This window comes from Phaeodactylum tricornutum, chromosome 9, assembly GCF_000150955.2.
Source record: "Phaeodactylum tricornutum CCAP 1055/1 chromosome 9, whole genome shotgun sequence".
NCBI lineage: Eukaryota > Bacillariophyta > Bacillariophyceae > Surirellales > Neidiaceae > Phaeodactylum > Phaeodactylum tricornutum.
The window spans coordinates 394,386-411,458 of NC_011677.1; the positions used below are offsets into that span (position 1 = coordinate 394,386).

The 17,073-nt window shown below is 47.0% G+C and overlaps 7 protein-coding genes across 7 annotated transcripts; 2 read left to right on the forward strand and 5 right to left on the reverse strand.

Moving 5' to 3' along the window:
• Window positions 1-653: 653 nt before the first annotated feature.
• On the reverse strand, window positions 654-2,330 carry PHATRDRAFT_46142 (predicted protein; the record flags this gene model as incomplete). The annotated part of the gene is made up of 2 exons (XM_002180591.1): window positions 1,667-2,330; window positions 654-1,578 (listed from the first exon to the last, which is right to left on the reverse strand). Exons 1-2 carry the CDS (start codon window positions 2,278-2,280, stop codon window positions 654-656), a joined length of 1,539 nt encoding a protein of 512 aa, XP_002180627.1. The 5' UTR covers window positions 2,281-2,330.
• An 876-nt stretch (window positions 2,331-3,206) lies between these two features.
• On the reverse strand, window positions 3,207-4,462 carry PHATRDRAFT_46143 (predicted protein; the record flags this gene model as incomplete). Its single annotated transcript, XM_002180592.1, has 1 exon — window positions 3,207-4,462. The coding sequence occupies one exon, from the start codon at window positions 4,460-4,462 to the stop codon at window positions 3,386-3,388; it is 1,077 nt and encodes a 358-aa protein (XP_002180628.1). The 3' UTR covers window positions 3,207-3,385.
• Window positions 4,463-4,886: 424 nt separating this feature from the next.
• Window positions 4,887-6,782, reverse strand: PHATRDRAFT_54528 (enoyl-coa hydratase). The gene is made up of 2 exons (XM_002180593.1): window positions 6,002-6,782; window positions 4,887-5,977 (listed from the first exon to the last, which is right to left on the reverse strand). Exons 1-2 carry the CDS (start codon window positions 6,698-6,700, stop codon window positions 5,519-5,521), a joined length of 1,158 nt encoding a protein of 385 aa, XP_002180629.1. The 5' UTR covers window positions 6,701-6,782; the 3' UTR covers window positions 4,887-5,518.
• Window positions 6,783-7,082: 300 nt separating this feature from the next.
• On the forward strand, window positions 7,083-8,264 carry PHATRDRAFT_46145 (predicted protein; the record flags this gene model as incomplete). The annotated part of the gene is made up of 1 exon (XM_002180393.1): window positions 7,083-8,264. One exon carries the CDS (start codon window positions 7,083-7,085, stop codon window positions 8,262-8,264), a length of 1,182 nt encoding a protein of 393 aa, XP_002180429.1.
• A 39-nt stretch (window positions 8,265-8,303) lies between these two features.
• PHATRDRAFT_46146 (predicted protein) lies at window positions 8,304-10,201 on the reverse strand. The gene has a single exon (XM_002180594.1). It carries the CDS (start codon window positions 10,087-10,089, stop codon window positions 8,383-8,385), a length of 1,707 nt encoding a protein of 568 aa, XP_002180630.1. The 5' UTR covers window positions 10,090-10,201; the 3' UTR covers window positions 8,304-8,382.
• A 1,586-nt stretch (window positions 10,202-11,787) lies between these two features.
• On the reverse strand, window positions 11,788-13,080 carry PHATRDRAFT_27639 (predicted protein). Its single transcript, XM_002180595.1, has 2 exons — window positions 13,011-13,080; window positions 11,788-12,935 (listed from the first exon to the last, which is right to left on the reverse strand). The coding sequence occupies exons 1-2, from the start codon at window positions 13,069-13,071 to the stop codon at window positions 11,875-11,877; spliced, it is 1,122 nt and encodes a 373-aa protein (XP_002180631.1). The 5' UTR covers window positions 13,072-13,080; the 3' UTR covers window positions 11,788-11,874.
• A 1,932-nt stretch (window positions 13,081-15,012) lies between these two features.
• PHATRDRAFT_46148 (predicted protein) lies at window positions 15,013-17,042 on the forward strand. The gene is made up of 2 exons (XM_002180394.1): window positions 15,013-15,345; window positions 15,647-17,042. Exons 1-2 carry the CDS (start codon window positions 15,166-15,168, stop codon window positions 16,976-16,978), a joined length of 1,512 nt encoding a protein of 503 aa, XP_002180430.1. The 5' UTR covers window positions 15,013-15,165; the 3' UTR covers window positions 16,979-17,042.
• The last annotated feature ends 31 nt before the right edge of the window (window positions 17,043-17,073 follow it).

Sequence of the window (17,073 nt, forward strand, 5' to 3'; positions counted from 1 at the left end):
TAAGCGGCTAGAGGAATAGGAAGTAGTCCACGAGACATGGACGCAGGAAACTGTGACTTATTTGTGTCACGAATACAACACGAACTGTAAATACGTAGACCGAAGATTTTCGGGTGTTCGAAATTTGCCGAAACGAAGTCGTTCGCCACACAATCCAGCATTGCAGCCAATCGCCACGCAAAGAGTAAAGGAGTACCTTGTGAATCCAACACCATTTCATACAATCAAATAAATGACGTCCCGCCCACTTTCTCTCTATCGGTCGCTGCTGAGAGCGCATAAGAAATATCTGCCAACGGAAATGCAGCAGCTTGGTGACGCTTACGTCAAGTCGGAATTTAAACTGCACAAAGCGGCAAAAACTGAGCAAGTCGAGCGCTTTTTTCTAGAATGGGAAAAGTATTTGGACCAGATTCTCATGACGGCACGGGCACAAGAATCAAGATCGCTAGGGTCCATTGACGACAAAATGGGGCCAGAGAAGACCGGCGGACAACAGAGTCGGCTTTTCGCTTTCGGTAGCAACTTGTCTCCCGACGTAGAACTATCTGAGGAGCAAATTAAACAGCTTGAAAAGCTAAGAGCGGAGGCTCTAAATGAGGACGTCAGCAAAAGCGCGCGTTAGTAGTGACTACTTTATGTATACTGGGAGACTACGCGTCCTTTGTACAAGAAGTATCTACCACTGGTGCCGAACGAAAGCGTTCCTCGCATCCATTCGCAGATTTGGAAGCTCCATTGTACCCGTACTGCATCACATGATAAAGCCATTCTACTGTAACAACGTGGATTTTCCACTCGATAGCTTTACCATACTTCGGACCAGAAGGTTCCCTGCAAATCAAATGTGTTGTATGTGTCCGCATCGAATCGTCGTAGGTCGCCCCGGAAAGGTTGATCAACTGTACCAATCCAGTGCGCTGCGAGCCGCTAAATCCTGTCACAGAAATCCGGAGAACTTGGTCGTGTTCGATTGTCTTCGCAGGGGCTTTTATCAACCGGCACATGGGCCAAAATTGTGGAGCGAATAGAATGGTATCGCGCTGCACCCTGACAATCTTTTGCTCTGCGATACTCGTAAGAAACCATATTGGCGATGCCAAAACTAGTTCACATAGGTCGTTACGTTTGACTTGAGCCAGGAGTGGATGAATCGAAAGATGCGTCTCATCGAAGCCACCCCAGCAAATGACATAACATCGACGCTGCTGGCTTCCCTTAGCTCGGTCTGTCTTGATCGCCTCCACCAACTTCAGCGACAGCATCTGTCCACCGTGCTGCTGAATGGACAATTCCAATTTGTCTGAATCAAAGTCGACAGCCCAAGGCGGAGGAGAAACTCGTAACAGTGCAAAAGCGCAACCACGAAAGATGGATGCGGTCTTTCTGTCTATTATTTCCGATAATGCTTCCTTTGACGTAACCGGAGTAGAGCTCTTCTGTTTTGATTCGTACCGCGGCTCAAACTCCGATGGCTTGGCTAACTGGGAGCCATTTCGCCAGGACGCAAGAATCCACCACGGCGACACGAAAACAGGAGAGCCTCGATTTTGCGCCGTCAAGGTGCGCGCTGCGTCTCTGTTGGATACAACAGAGCTTGATTAGTAGAGAAAGGAAACTACTTCTACCAACTAGAGAGACAATCATCCTGACAGTGAAAACATACCGAAAAGAGTCGTCGCAGCTGTCGTTCACAATCACGTGTGATATGGAATCATTGAACTCCCAACAAACAGTTCCCATACCCCGCCGAATAATCCGACCAACTTTTAAAAGCAGCTCCGAATGTTCCTGAAAGTCTAAAAGGTAAAACAGGGAGCCGATAAATATGTCGCTGGGAAAATTATTTAGCGAACCCAACAGTAGCCGATCCAATGCCTCGGGCAATGAATCGCTCGTAGAGACAACGACCTCTTTCGTCGTCATGTTCACCGGCAAATCCAAGCTGTACTTTAGCTCGTCGATAAGTGCTCTATTGCCGAAACAAGATTCTAGCCAAGCCGGTTGTACAATCCGAATGGAACTTGTCGTCTTTGCCGTTTCATACTTGGCGCCGACCGGGTCCACCGCAATCAAATGAGTATTCTTCGATACATCCAGGTCTCGTGTATATATACCTCCCAAGTCGACGATCATTTCGTGATATTGGTCTTTCTCCTCGGGATCGATCCCCGTCAAGCAGATGACCGCGCCCTTGAGCGGACCCGACGAACGATCACTCTTCACGGGAGCGACGTTGGATCGGAGCCGCTTCCTGGATTGCCCGCTGACGGCAAACATGAAACGGAGCTCCAAGTAAGAGAACCAAGCGGAAACGAACTGTAACGAAGATCCTCCAATGATGAAATCAAAATTCAGAATGGCATGCAAAGCAGCATCGATCCAAGCGAGAGAAGGAGAATGCCGAACGTTGGTCAAGGGCGCGCCAAGGTTGGGATCCCTTACCCCTCATGTTGATCGAAATGAAATCAGCTTGGCGTCCCGGGATCGACAAAATGGGTGCTTGTGCTTTCCTTGCCCCGAAAACACGAGTCTCTGATGTTGTCGTATGCAGGTATGGAAGCCGATGATGTCATATCCAATAGGCGTCGATGACGTTTGAAACCCGGATTCCAATTTGGAACGGACGGATCGCCAAAAATCCCAACAACACACACGACTTGGAATAAAAGCTCCAGTATTACTTCAACAAGGAACAGCCGAACAGATGCTACTCTCGTACTCCAAGAAGACAAATGACCCTGGATCGCTACTCCGCGAAAGAAAAAAAAGATGTTCCTAGTATAGTACGAACGAGACCAATACCAATAACCCTGGCTCGCTACCATGAAAGACTGATTCTCCTTCTCAGTTTGAGGAGTTGGCATCCTCGAAATCCGTGACTCGTGGTATTGTCGACGAAAACGGTATGCAGCCAGTTCGGATCCAAAAATCGGATCATGACGCGCCTTGTCTAGTTGTCTAAAGACTGGTTTGATCGTGCCTATTATACTCAGTTCCGAATTCCGAATACTAACATAAAGCACTTTTTGGTGAGATATATCCGACCTCGACAACTGGTAGTTGAAAATCCTAACATTAGTCTACCTCGAGAAATCTTCTCTGTCATGTCAGCGAAGCCAGAACCATTTGATTCTAGGAATGGGGACTAGAGTAGAAAACTGGTTGCGCTAAAGTGGTATCTACTATACTACCAATAAAGTTTTCACAAATTTGTAATGGTCTATAGTTGTAAATTAGTAAAATCGGCGTGTGGTGTAATAGCAAGAAGGGATCCGATCGCCTTCCGTCATCGGAAGGACATATATCGTTTGCCTCGTCAACTGGAAAAACAGGCATACAGGTAGTTAAGCAGGAAACAATGGCAACGCGCATTTTGTGCAATCTACGCGGCGCTTGCACCGATAGCGCTTTCCACGATAGGTCGAAGTAGCAACAAAATAAAAGCCGCCATGACGGCCATCGTCCAGGCGACATTTTTCTTGCCACCACCCAAACTCCAAGCAGCCCTCGCAACCTTTGTTGCGCCGGCTGTCACATTCTTCGTCAAGAATGCTGTAACAGTACGAATACGAAGAGTCTGTTGCCTGGCTAGTACGTTCCGTTGGATTGAAACAAGACGCAAAACCGCAGTGAGCGGAGCAAACAGAGCGCTCAACTCCCAATTCAGAGCTAAGCGGCTCTCAAGAACAGCATCAATGGCCCGTTCTGTGCAAGCAGCACTAGGTGTAGGCACTTCTTGACGCTCCGCTTCGTATCCAGCTGCATGCTTTTGAAGTAACCGCTGACTCGCCAACCCAGCAACACCCAAAACGTAGAGAGCGTTATCATGCTGTTGATCACTGATGTTTCCGATATCCTCTTGACCACCTTGGAGCCACTTTAAAGCCGAGAACTTGGGAGCTGGGGTGGGGGTGATCTCCTCGTCGTGGATCTGATGGTAACGTCGGTCAAGAAACTCGAGGTACTCATCCACTTTTTCTGATGTTTGATCGACCGTTGGAGGACTCGAAGGCAGAAAGGCTTTCCACCAACGAGACGTGTGCTGCTGAAATGCTACATCTGTCTTTGAGTTTTTAAGCTGCTGTGTTGAACCGACTCCACCGGTATCACCGTCGCGATACTGCAAACGGAACGTCCTTCCGCGTTTGCATATTGTGTTCTCCCAGTCGGCGTAGAACCCAGTAGGACTGGTACGTACAGGTGACGTAGATTGAGGCGCGAAAGCCAAAGTACTCGAGAAACCTGAACACAAGACAGCGAGTAGCATCGGAGACGATAGAAATCTCCATGGAGAAAGCTTAGGAACTAAAGAGTTGCGATATTGTTTTCGGCTGTTTGCGCTCATTGTAGGGTGCAGTAAAAATTTTGAGGATTTATGAATTGTGATCGAAATCATTTCCATTGCGATTTCGACGAGAATTCCGCCAAGCGGAAATAAGGCGAGCCAAGCGGCATTCATTTCACTGTCAATCGCATCTGTAGATCCGGGTTTGAGACCAGCGGCGTCAATAACGGGGCTGCTTCAACAGTTCAGGACTCAAGCTTGTTCACGATAGTATATGCCAATTTTATAGCTAAATCGTCACCGACAGCTTTTTCGACCACGTCAGCTTAGACGACACGTTCATCCGGGTTTACTGTTAGACTTTTTTTCCAGTAGTCGATCTCGTGAAGCTTCCAGATGCCGAAAACCAGAATTCAGTATCAGTAATGAACCAATCAAAATGTGAAAAAATAGAATTCTGATACTTGCAGTTAGTCACGGAGAATAGGTAGTACTCATCACAGGCGATCTAATGTAATTCTCGATCTGGTTGGGCCTGGATGCAAACAGGAGAATCAGAGACTCCGAATAAATTTAAATCATGTGTTGAAAAATTTGTGATGGCCAAATCTTATTTTCGTCCATGACCTATGAGGACTTGAAATACGGGAGCAAATTTTTTTGACAGATCCATTAATCCTCGGCATGTCTTACATCCGAATCTTCCATCACTGATAGCTCTGACAACTAACATTTCTGGCTGCAATGAATATTAGTAGACGTTGAACATCATTCAAACATGAGCCAGTAGGGATGTTATTCACAGTCATCAGGAACTCGAAATCGTGGTGCGGTCTGGAATATGTTCGTTGTGTGCTGCGGGAAACCCGATTTGTTGAAATGGGAGGGGAGGGGGACTCTATCAGAGAGCGAGTTTTAGAGATATTTCTACCCCTGGAAGTAACATTAAATTTGTTTCTCTCATAAAACCCGAACGTTGATCCCTCGATTTTGCTGTGCGTTACAGGCGATGCGGGCTGGACTGCTGACCGACGCCATAATTCGTGTATCTACTGAACTGGATTCACATTCATAGCAACCTCGCCCTCCGTACTTGATGGTCGAAACGAAACCAAACTACGATAGTGAACCAAACAGAGCCTGTATTCCAGCCTATCCCGATCTTGAATCAAATCGGACTGTACCCTGATCCGGCATGAGCGACCGTTTTGCGCAGGGTCCTTAAGTCACCTACAAATTTGATGAAATCTTTGTCTTGGTGACGGGGATTTCCCATTCATATTCGAGAGGTAAAAAGTACGATTCTACAATTTGCTCCGTCACTTCAGCTAACGTTGCTGGTTGCCATTGTGGGTTGCGGTCCTTGTCGACTAGTGCAGCGCGTATGCCGTCATGAAAATCACTGCCAATCCGCATACAGGCCTGCGACATACGGAACTCCATACACAAGTCATCGCCGATCCTCGACATATCCTTACCTCGTCGCAATCCTTCCAGTGTAACTTTGAGGCTCGTTGGTGACATTGTGTTTAGTATGCCAGCTGTTTTCCTGCCGAAATCAGAATTTAAATTTTCCAAACTTTCGACAACATCCTCAACTCCTTTTGATCGATCCGAAAGAATCCCGAATACTTTGTCTATGGCTGGCCGCTCTTGTGCGAGATATGAATCGTGCGGATCCATCGGTGGCTGTTCGTGGAAAGACATAAGCACGGGCGCGGCAAAGTCTTCCGCTCTTTCTGTTGGTTTAAAGCTTTTAGAAGCCGTGCTAAGAGCGGATTCCAAATCATCCAATCTCGCAGACGGTATATAGTGAGTAGCAATACCTGTGTAAAGTAGATCTGCCGCTTCTAGCCGATGTCCCGTCAAGGCCATATAAGTAGCCACACTATGCGGCAACATCTTTGGCATCCAAAACATACTCCCAACGTCCGGAAAGAGACCTATGTTCGTTTCAGGCATGGCAAGAATGGTATTCTCTGTGGCAATGCGGTACTTGCCATGAACCGAGATCCCAACCCCACCACCCATGACGATTCCATCCCACAAGCTGATTTGTGGTTTCGTAGCTGTCGCCATCATGTGATTTACAACATATTCTTGTCGAAAGAATTCGGCCGAATCAAGGCCAGGCTTGCCTTGTCCCAACACACTAGAGTCTTGCTCTTCTAAGCACGACCGATAGACCCGTTTGACGTCTCCCCCGGCGCAAAATGCTTTAGTTTTCATACCCGTTGTGTTGCTCTTGACCAGCAAAGCGCCGACCGAATCATCGGCGTAGCATTCTTTCAGAATGTCTTGGAAAAAGTGCATCATGTCGAGCGAGAGTGCATGCAAGGCTTTTGGATTGTTGAGCGTCAACACGAAGAGATTCGCAGTGCGAGAGGGTAAAACTTTAGTCGTAAATCGCATTGTATCGACATAAAGGACAGCAGTTATTAATGTGGGTAGCGTTTGATGCACAAGCTGCGTTACACCTGATGGTATCTGATCAAGTAAAGGATTAAATGGATCTTTCACAGTCAGTTCGTGTTGTCGGAAATTCGTTTCTCGTCGAAAACACAGAAGCACAGGTACCTAGAGCCTATTGTAGCGGAAAATACCTCACACAAGCAGCCTGTCTGTCTGTCGAAATGGAATGCCATTTACCAGTACTGTGTAGTGAGCGGAAGCTTTTCATCGTGTTCCCCACCAACCATGCGATGCTTTGGTTTTGCGATAGGAAACAAATCTCTTGCGAAATGTTCAAGACAAACTTGTATGCATAAAATCCTTGAAAATAATCCAATACACCATGTCCTTGTTGAATACTATTTTCGGCAAAAACGCCGAGAAGAAATCGGAACAAGTGTCGGTATTTGAAACGAAAGTATCCGTTCCAGAACCGAAGCCGTTGCCTCCATCAAAAATACCAAAAGAAAAACCGCCTTTGACGCCAACTGCTACTGGCGATGGGAGTACGAAGAAACGAAAGCGCAAGGAAACGAAAGTTGAGTTTACTTTGAAAGAGCCCCTCGAGGGTCCTACGGTAGAAAAGCCCTCAGAAGAATCCAAACAAGCGGAAGAACGAACGGTTTTCGTCGGTAACCTACCGACCCAATACAATCGCAAAAGCCTAGCCAAACTCTTTAAAGACTGCGGCAAAGTAGAGAGTTCACGCATCCGGTCGCTTGCCGTGACGGGAGTGAAGCTACCACAAGAAAATGCAGGCAATCAAAAGTTGGTTAAGAAGGTTTGCGCCAACACCTCCCAAGTCGACACTAAGGCAAAATCTTCCGTTCAGGGGTACGTTGTCTTCGTGAATAAAGATGCGATTGAAAAAGCCTTGGTGCTGAACAATACAGAAGTGAAGGACGAAAGGACCGGTACAACACGTCGGATTCGCGTCGACCACGCAAATGCTGAATACGACGCTGCACGTTCCATTTTTGTGGGAAATCTCCCGTACACTGCTGACGAAGACTCTTTGGCAGAACATTTCTGCGAAGGCTGTGGTTTGAATGTAGACGACATTCAGGGAGTTCGAATTGTACGTGACAAGGAGACCTTTCAATGCAAAGGCTTCGGTTACGTGTTGTTTAGTGATCAAAGCATGGTAACATTGGCCTTGCAGCGTATGTCGGGAAGTTTATATGCAAAACGTGAACTTCGAGTGATGGTTTGTGGACGGCGCTTCAAAGGTAAGAAGGGAGATGCAATGCCGAAGGAAAACAAAAAGCGTAGCTTTGAAGGACGACGAGCTTCGGCACCAGTATCACCGGCTGCATCCGTAGGCGCCTTGCGACGCATAATCAAAAAGCAAGTTTCCGAGGCCCCGACCAAGAAGCGCAGAGCTCGTGGGGAAAAGACCAGTGAAAAACCGACGGCGCGCAAAGCGGGAGTCAGTCGAAGAGCCGCTGTAGAAGCGAAGGTCGAGAAGCGTGTCAAGAAGTTACAGAAACGTGCTGCCAAAGGAATGGGAAAGAAGAAGATGTAGGTGGACTGGCGTATTGATTGGCAACAGAAATCTATCTTTTAAAATCTATTTCTCTCTCTAGACCTGAATACTTATTTTGTTGAAAGCAAAGTCTGCTGCTCTCGATTGGATTGTAATGTTAGAGCTTGCTTCGCAATCTCCCTGCGTCTTTGAAACGCTCCTGAAGTAGGAATTTCAGAATCTTCCCTGATGAATTCCGGGGTAATTCTTCCACTTCAAACAACCTACGCGGTCTCTTGTAGCCAGCTAAAGTTCCCTCCTTCGCGCAAAACTTCCGTACTTCTGAAACGCATGGACACGACCCCGAGCATACCAGAGCGCAGCATACCGCTTCGCCAAATCGTTCGTCAGGCAGAGCAAAGACGGCACACTCAACCACGCTTGGATGCATCGCCAGGATCCGCTCCACTTCGGAAGCCAAGACAGTCTCTCCACCTGTACGAATTACATCGTTGGCTCGTCCACAAAAATATAGTCGGTTCTCCTCGTCCCAGAAACCCAAGTCGTTTGTCAAATACCATTCCTCAAAGCGGCGAACAGGATTGAGTCCACCACGTCTCCAATAGCCGTTCATGACATGTGCGCCAGCGGTACCAATGATACCTGGTGTATAAGATTCTTCAACAGCCTCGAGCGAGGGCTGTTTAGTTGCGTCAAAGATAGATATCCGTACGTGTCGAGGCGTCACCCCAACACAGTCTCCAGCCAGAGGAAGAGATTGGACGAGACATGAACGCTCCGCTGTTACATCGAAAAAAGTCATTGACGAAGCAGCCTCCGTACAGGCGTACGTTTGCACTACCCTTGCGTTGGGATATGTTTCAGTGAGAAAGTCTATTGTGGTGTTGGAAGCAGATTGTCCCCCGATGAGAATGAGGTCAACGTAAGGAAAGGTTTCGCCCGGTTGCATCTCTTTTTGAACGGCAAAGATCATTGCTGGCACCATAACGAGCGTGTTTGACGGTAGGGCGTGAGAAAGAGAATCCAGAAGACGAGAGGGGTCAAACTTTGAGCTCATACCGGGAGCTCCGGGGAAGATGAGTGTCCCACCGGCCAACCAGACTGCCAAAATACTGCTGAGACCTCCGACATGGAAGAAAGGAACAGTTGTAGCGAGCATTACAGTTTTCGAGGAGTATCGGCAAGGGGGCTGAAGCTTAGCTAACGCCTGCATGACCAGTGCCCGATGGCTCAGTCGGACTCCTTTGGGACCACTGGTTGTTCCGCTCGTGAAGACTATTAGTGCGTCATCGTGGCTGAGCGGTAAGCGACTCAGCTCGAGAATACAGGCATTAAGGTCGTAGTCATTTGTGGTGGCGGATCGTCGTCTGTCGCTCTCGGGAACGATGATTGGACCAAGTCGGACCAAGGAGGGAATGGGAAGGCTTACAACGAAATGAGCAATGATTCTGCTTGCTTCTTCAGCTGTCTCACGAAATTCTGGGCCATACAACAGCAACGTCATGTCGTTAGAATTTGTGGATTGTAGCGCCTGTCCAACTTCAGCCACAGTCCATCTTGTATTAATGAGAGCAGGGAGAGCCCTTACACAACTACTCGTGGCTGAGATGACCGACAGGAATAGATCTGGTGAGTTGTTGGAAAGGTAGGCTATCACGATCGTCGAGTCGGGCGAGGCATGAGTGATTCGTTCTTCAAAGGAATCGAAGATACTAGTTTTGAGCCACTCTTGATGTTGCACCAAGTATTCCTTGGCATGCTTGTACGAGATGGTGCGGCATGAGTGTTGGATTTGATGAACCGCGTATGGATTGTCGTCAAGATCGGCACCCCGACGTTGTAAAAGTATTTTGGAAAGTTCCATGGTCCGCCACGGGAACTAATCCTAGTACCTACTATATAAGTGAGTATGCCATTCGGAAAAAATGATCGCAACCGATAACTTTTCGCCAATCAATCCCCCAGTCCAATCGCGATTTTCTCGCTTTGATCGCCATGTTATTGTTAGAATTGTGTGTGTAGCACAAAAGACACTTCGGCATGTCACCAGATGACGCAGACGGTGCGTGTGTCATCCGTCGCTACTTTCCTTTGTCTGTGCAACTATGGAAGTCACTCGTTGGTTCAAGTAACATGTAAAGGATAACTACTCTAAGAAATACTGCGGGAGCTCTTTTCCCACTTCTGGTTGGTAATCACCGATTGGAAAAGAGCATCTCGTAGGGCACTAACAGGCCAACGATTGTTCTAGGTATAACATACTTTTATTATTATCACAGTGGCGCTACCATCAAGTCTCAGCTTTCCCTTGTTTTCGCGCAGGTTTGTAACTGGCAGTGATCAGCGGAAATATTGGTACATTTACTTCGGTTCTGATTCTTGCGGTACACGAATAAATAAGTACAAGCATACACAGTAATTATCGTTGATCCTCGGGACATTTTCATGACGTTCAAAAGTTGACACGAAGAATCGCTCTCAAAGTTATGTTACAGTCAGTTACTGTAAATCATATAATTTCTGTACCATCCCTTTCACTCTTCTCTCCATACTTTGGGATGACCAGAGCGAGCAGCTTCGCAGGAATTCTGCTACGGTCCATCGGCAGTCTGACCGCGCCGTACGCTTGGGTTGCAAACGTACGGACATGTTCTATTTCATTTCAAAAAACTTGTCTCTACCAACAAAGTGGCCGAAATCGCATTGTCTTTCCATTACTCGTCCACAACCATATTCAGCGGAAAGATGGCCCATGGGTTGACAATCTACGACAGTCCTGCGGATGCATTAACAAGCGGGCAATGGCCGAAAGTTGGACCTGCTGTACGGCAAAGAGGCGTCGCTACATCGAGGGGGCGTTCAATTCAATCGCTTCTGTCTCGTGTTAGTGATCGTAATCTAGGCCGCCTTGGGATCCAAGTCCAATACAGATCCACTAATTTTGACGGCAACCAGTACTACTGTACAACCGGAAAATAGACCACTTAAAGTTCAATGAGAACCTCCCAATTTCGAACGTCCGTCCCACGTGCAACCACTTTCGCTTCTTGTGTAGACTTTGGTAATCGGGATCACAGCGATTATCGATGACTGCGAGTGGTAGGCTAGCGCGGCGAGTAGTAGTTGTGGTTCTTAAGGCAATTCCTTTCCAGTTCTGGATGCATGGCGAATGAAGCCTGTCGTGTGTGTGAAGGCGGGACCAGCGATCTGTATCATTTCCAGCTGGCCCTACAATGGTTGGCCTAGTCTCGATTTGGAACCAAATCGGCATGAACTTTGATAGGGCAACGAAGACTGACCAATGAGGCTTCTCTGTCGCGTTGTCCGCTGATGGCGATTGGGACTCCCGTCAAGAACAAAGCATCCGGAATATGGGACGCATTCGAGTCTACAAATAGGGTAATTCAGAGCCAACTTGGTAGACTTTGATGACAAAGCAAGCGAGGATGCATTGGGTCACTCTCTGGGTGAAACAAAGGGTTGGCTAATTGATAAAACCATCCATTGGCAGCTCCGGCAATATAATGGTACTGTCGAGATAATGTTGTTCCATCTCCATTCTGAACCGAAACATCGCTAGAGCTGTTCTAATATTTCTTATTACTCGAATTTGTTCACGGTGCCATTCAAAAAGAGATGATCGACACAACTACAAAAGTGTACAACAACAGGTTGCACTGTGATTGGTTGGGACCAACGGTTCCCCTGTTTTTCGCTCGTAGATGAGAAATTCAATCACTTCCGCAGCAAAGGCATGTGGGTTAGTCCAGTCCCAGTACTTGTAGACGTTTTCGTCTTCTTCCGTTATGACCATCGCTTGGTAGGCTTTGTCCTCGACAAAGTTCCCAATTTCCGACTGACTTGCTGCGTTCACATCTTTGGCGGGAACGAACGGCGGTCGTTTTCGATCGGATATAATTGCTTCCCAATTCATATTCTTGAACCATGGATGTGCCATTATCTCTTCACATCCGGAAGAACCTAATCTTGTTTTTTCATTCTTATCAAGTAGCCTGCTACATAAGTCTGCGGCTTCCGGCTCGAACTTATCATCTGGAAATTGCGGATCCATCTCCAGTGTAGCATAATCAATAGCTTTTTCTTTCGTTTGCTTGCCGCTGTCCAGCCCAAAGTTCAGCGCTGCCTCGGATCGAAATGGATTCGATCCTGAAATAAACTCGGCAACACAGCACCCAAAACTAAACCAATCTACAGAGTGACCATAAGGTTTCCTCTTCCCTTTCTTGTCGCGCCGTAGCATTTCAGGGGCCCAGTACCCTCGGGTTCCTGCTGCTCCGTGAAGGTCGGGTGTGACTTTGATGGCTAGACCGAGGTCAGTAATTTTGACGCGACCATCGTCTGCTAACAAGCAGTTCTCCGGTTTAAGATCGCGATATACATACGTTTTGTCGTGCAAAGCTTGTAATCCAAGCATTATACGCGCAGTATAGTATTGACATTCCCTTTTCGGAAACCGCCCTCTCTGGTGCAAAAGAAAACCCAGATCTCCGCCGGTCATGAGATCAAGAATCAGGTACACCTCATCTTTCGATTGGAACGAATATTTCAGATTGACGACAAAGTTGCTCTCGACCGCCGCCAATGCGTACCGTTCATTTAAGGCAAGTTGTTCCGACTTCTTCATCTTTATCCGTCTTTTGTTCATCACTTTCATGGCGTATAATTTTCCGGACGTTCCTTTCTTACAGGCTGAAAAGGGAAGAAGAAATGAGAGTGAGTTTCCTCCTGAATGCATTTACAAAAACTAGCCATCTTGACGCATACCTGTCACGAGTCCAAATCCACCACGACCCAAGACACGCATTACGAAAAAGTCTTCAGGCATGACGCGTCGATCCTGATACCAAAGAAAATTTTGAAGTTTGAGAAATTCTTCTGAGGCAACAAACTGATCCCAGTAATCTCGCTTTAGGCTCTCCATAACAATCGCGTCTGCTTCATCAAACATGTGTCGTGAGATGTTTTTTTGCGAATTGGACCGAAATCGGTGCGTCAAGTCTCGCATTGACGAAATGTCAGAAGCTGAGGAAGCAAGGGAAATGATCGAATCTGTCTTGCTCTGTCTGGTTGCCAAAGATTGTGTAGCACTTTCGTTTGACTTGACGATATCATTATTCGTAGGTCCGCCCTCGCCGCTCAAATTGCTTACTGTTAATTTTGACTTCTCGACATTGTTGGCGCTATAATCAGCTGTGATTTCGCTATGCTGATCGTCACCGCCATTTCCAAGCAGCACTTTTGAGGTCTCTGGAACAATCAACGTTGTTGGTAGGGAAGCTGGTAATGTAAGATTCCTTTCTGTTCGCTCTAGTTCGACTAACTCGGTATAGATCTGCTTCCGTACACTTCCTTTGACCCCAATGCATGTTTCAGAACATATAGGATAATCTAGATACGCTTCGATGAGTTCAGATAGTCGAGAGGCACCCACTTTTGTCTTTTCGCGCTCCAAGCTGTATTCGTTGATTTCGGTCCGTGGTGGCTCTCGAAGAAAGCCTGGCTTTTCGGGATCGTCACATCTAGGCGACAAGAAGTCAGCTACTATATGCCGTGCTTGTTCTAGTCGGGGCCGTCCCTGCATTGCTTTGAAACGAACCACCTGTTCACAAAAATTCATACGGGTGTAATCATTTCGTCTCTGCTTGACAAAGGATGAAAAAAGAAAAAAGCCGATCCGAGATGACATTGTCCATTCTATTGAAAACGCCTCTGGCCCATCCCGTTTCCGGACGGTTCGTTGCCAGGCTCCAAGCTGTTCGGCGTTGGGCAAGTTCCACGGCAAAACAGGACGCGGACCATCTTCCTGCGCTGCAATCGCTGTCACGTACTGGGCGTCTTCGATGGCGTCCTGCAATTCTTCCATTGTTAACTAGCGAAAATCCCGATAGCCGTTCCTGACCAATTTAAAAAGCAGCGTTTGTGAATAGCGCGCTATCGTTCGGTTTCAACAGCCATACCAATCTTCCTAGTCTGAACGGGGGAAGCTTCATGCACTTTAATCGTTCCAGTACCGCTGTACAGGAATTGTAGCAGCAAAGTGCTTGCCACTTACTTTGCGTCTGTTGTAACTTTCGGCAGCAGCAGCAACAAAAAATAGAAAATGTTGCCTTATGCTGCAGGAGGCCTTCGGTTTTCCAGGTTTATGGGTGAGTCGACGCCTTCTGGGTACCTCAAAAATTCAAATTTGCTAAGGTGATATACTGGAATCTGTGTTTAATATCGAAATGGAGAATAAAAAAAGAAGCACGATCAGGCTAAAGAAAGGAAGCCAGCGAACGAATACGGGCAACAATCGAGCCGACGATATACGCTTGCGGTGTGGTGTGGCTATCTCCAACGATTGGCGGTGTCCGAGAAATTGTTGAGTAATTGTGAGAGGAACGTTTTGGCTGGCGTTCCTGTTAGCAACATGTGCTGTGCTGCATGAATTTGGAGAAGCTCGGAATCTAGTGCAACGCGCTGTATCGGTGATTCGTCCCAAAAAGGCGACAGAAAAAATTTAAGTATTTTCACTAAACGTAAGAGATAAGTGACCTTGTTATGTAAAACAAACTTTACTTAGTGGAAAACGACATGGAATGTACACGTTGGATTAAGGGGGAAATAAAATGAAAGGAAATTTTAAGTATGCATTAACTATAAATTCACGAAAAAATTGTGTGCCGTTGCGATATCTGACAGTGAGTGCACAGATAGGTAACAGTAAGGAATTTTTCAATTCCATCCTCGTTGTCTTGGACGCGAACACCATTGAGGATGAGACCAACTCTAGTTAGATACACCCAAGCCGAGTATAGAATACATACTCACAGTCAGCGATCTCGATTGTCGTTATACCTTCTCGCTTTGCTCAGTGTTTAGATCGCGCCGTGCGCTACTAGATGGTAGTATTTCCTTGGCTAAGAACAGCGTTAGCAGTATGCTGGTGCTCGCTTTCTTCCGATTCGACGAGCTGCCGAACTTCACGTGTTCTCACGGCGCTTCCTTTCGAGAACGAAATAAATCACAACCAGATTGTTTCGTCGCAAGAAGATCCGCTCCTATGTGCTCTCCGAGAAATGGATTTTTCGGGTGCTCAACAGGACAATATCCTCACAGAGTTGAGTAAGGTGGGGCTTTGGAATACAGAAACGCTCTGTAGCCGAGATTTGTTGGCCGTCTCTCGTGATTTTGTGGACGCTCCGATGGAGCTAAGTCAAGTTCTGCGAAGAGATTTTGGTCTCCCAGTACTAATATCCCACCAGGCACGGGCTGTGGTTTTGTACGCACTCAGATCTCAAAAGGATCCAAAATTGACTCCGACGGAAGACTCACTGTCAACACAATCATCACGCGTCTCGTTACAGCGTGCGAACAAATCTCAACTCACAGAACCAACACCTCTCGAATCAAATCCGCAGGAGACAGCGTTGACCCCTTCAGCTCCAAAACGACAACTATTTAAACAAGTTGTAGTTAACGAAATGTCGCAGAAACGCCATCGAAAGGATCATACATACGACTACGGCTTGCCACGGGACTACGCTACGGTCTTTCCTACTCTCGGCGCTGAGCTAGACGCCTTTTTCACTTTCATGACTAAGCCCTCTATATTGTCGTCAGAACCCCCACTTCGTGTTGTCACGGCCAACGTTTATTTGCGACACGCCAAGTTATTCCTGGGTTGGTACGTTAACATATATCAGTGTCAGGGGGAACTCGACCCATCCATGGAGCCAAAATTTGGAACGACCGACCCATCACTCTACAATATTATTCCCAATCAGGAAAAGAATTCGGCTACGTGCTTTATCGACTTTCTTCTTTGGCTCCGATCAAACCGACAGATATCGGTATCTTACGAAGCCAACGTATTGAGAGGCATTACCAAAATGCTCAAATTTCGCTTTGCTCGGGATTGTTCGCCGGACAGAACTGGCGACCCCAGCAAACCATTTGATGATGTTCCCATTCTTCGTGAACTTCGTAAATTGCACCGCCAAGCTAATGGACAGCAGCGCTTGGCCCCTCGTGTCAGTGACGAAACCAAAAAATGGTTGTCCTGGCCGGAGTATCTTGGTGTTGTCCAACAATCTCTGACAGAAGTGGATCAACTTTTACGAGCGTACAATGGACCCGACCCAGAAACAGTTGAAGCAAGCTTTACAGTCGAACAACGAAGAATTTCTGTTGCTTATCAAAAGTATCTGATTTTGGCTATTTTTGCCAGCATTCCCGATCGACAACGGACAATACGGGAACTTGAGTTGGATCGTTCGTTCGTCAAGGACATTGCGAGCGATAGCTGGGGTATTAAGCATGCACCCGACGATTACAAAACTGGCAAAACATATGGGGAACGACCGTTACTGCAATTATCGCCTTCGCTAACGCCAGCTATAGAGGGCTTTGTGTCACACTGGCGCCTTTGTTTGCGACCCCAGACTAAGCATGTGTTTGTCCAACCCAGAACTTGCAATCCGTTGACACAGGATTCCGTCTACCAAATTGTATCTCGGGCATGCTTTCAGTACACTGGGAAGCGAACCAATCCGCATTTGCTGCGGGATATGATTGTGACGCACGTACGGGAGTCAGACGCATCTGAAAAGCAATTGGAAGCATTGGCATTATTTATGGGCCATTCCATTCAAGTGCAACGTGCATCTTACGATCGGCGTACATTGAATGACAAGGTGGCACCTGCCGTCGAGCTCATAAGATCTTTGAATTCTGTCTCATTGATGAAATAAAATGTAAGGAATTCGGATCCGAATGAAGTCCAAGGTACGCTACGAGATACAATATAATCGGGATTTTTCTACAGTAAAGATAGCCTTTGCAATGT

Coding starts and splice junctions, on each gene's coding strand:
- PHATRDRAFT_54528 (XM_002180593.1), bottom strand. CDS start 6,700: ATGCGATTTACGACTAAAGTTTTACCCTCTCGCACTGCGAATCTCTTC. Junction 5,978..6,001: donor CGGAAGACTTTGCCGCGCCC/GTGCTTATGTCT, acceptor TTCCACGAACAG/CCACCGATGGATCCGCACGA.
- PHATRDRAFT_46146 (XM_002180594.1), bottom strand. CDS start 10,089: ATGGAACTTTCCAAAATACTTTTACAACGTCGGGGTGCCGATCTTGAC.
- PHATRDRAFT_27639 (XM_002180595.1), bottom strand. CDS start 13,071: ATGCCTGAAGACTTTTTCGTAATGCGTGTCTTGGGTCGTGGTGGATTT. Junction 12,936..13,010: donor TGGATTTGGACTCGTGACAG/GTATGCGTCAAG, acceptor TTCCCTTTTCAG/CCTGTAAGAAAGGAACGTCC.
- PHATRDRAFT_46148 (XM_002180394.1), top strand. CDS start 15,166: ATGCTGGTGCTCGCTTTCTTCCGATTCGACGAGCTGCCGAACTTCACG. Junction 15,346..15,646: donor CAGGACAATATCCTCACAGA/GTTGAGTAAGGT, acceptor TCAAATCCGCAG/GAGACAGCGTTGACCCCTTC.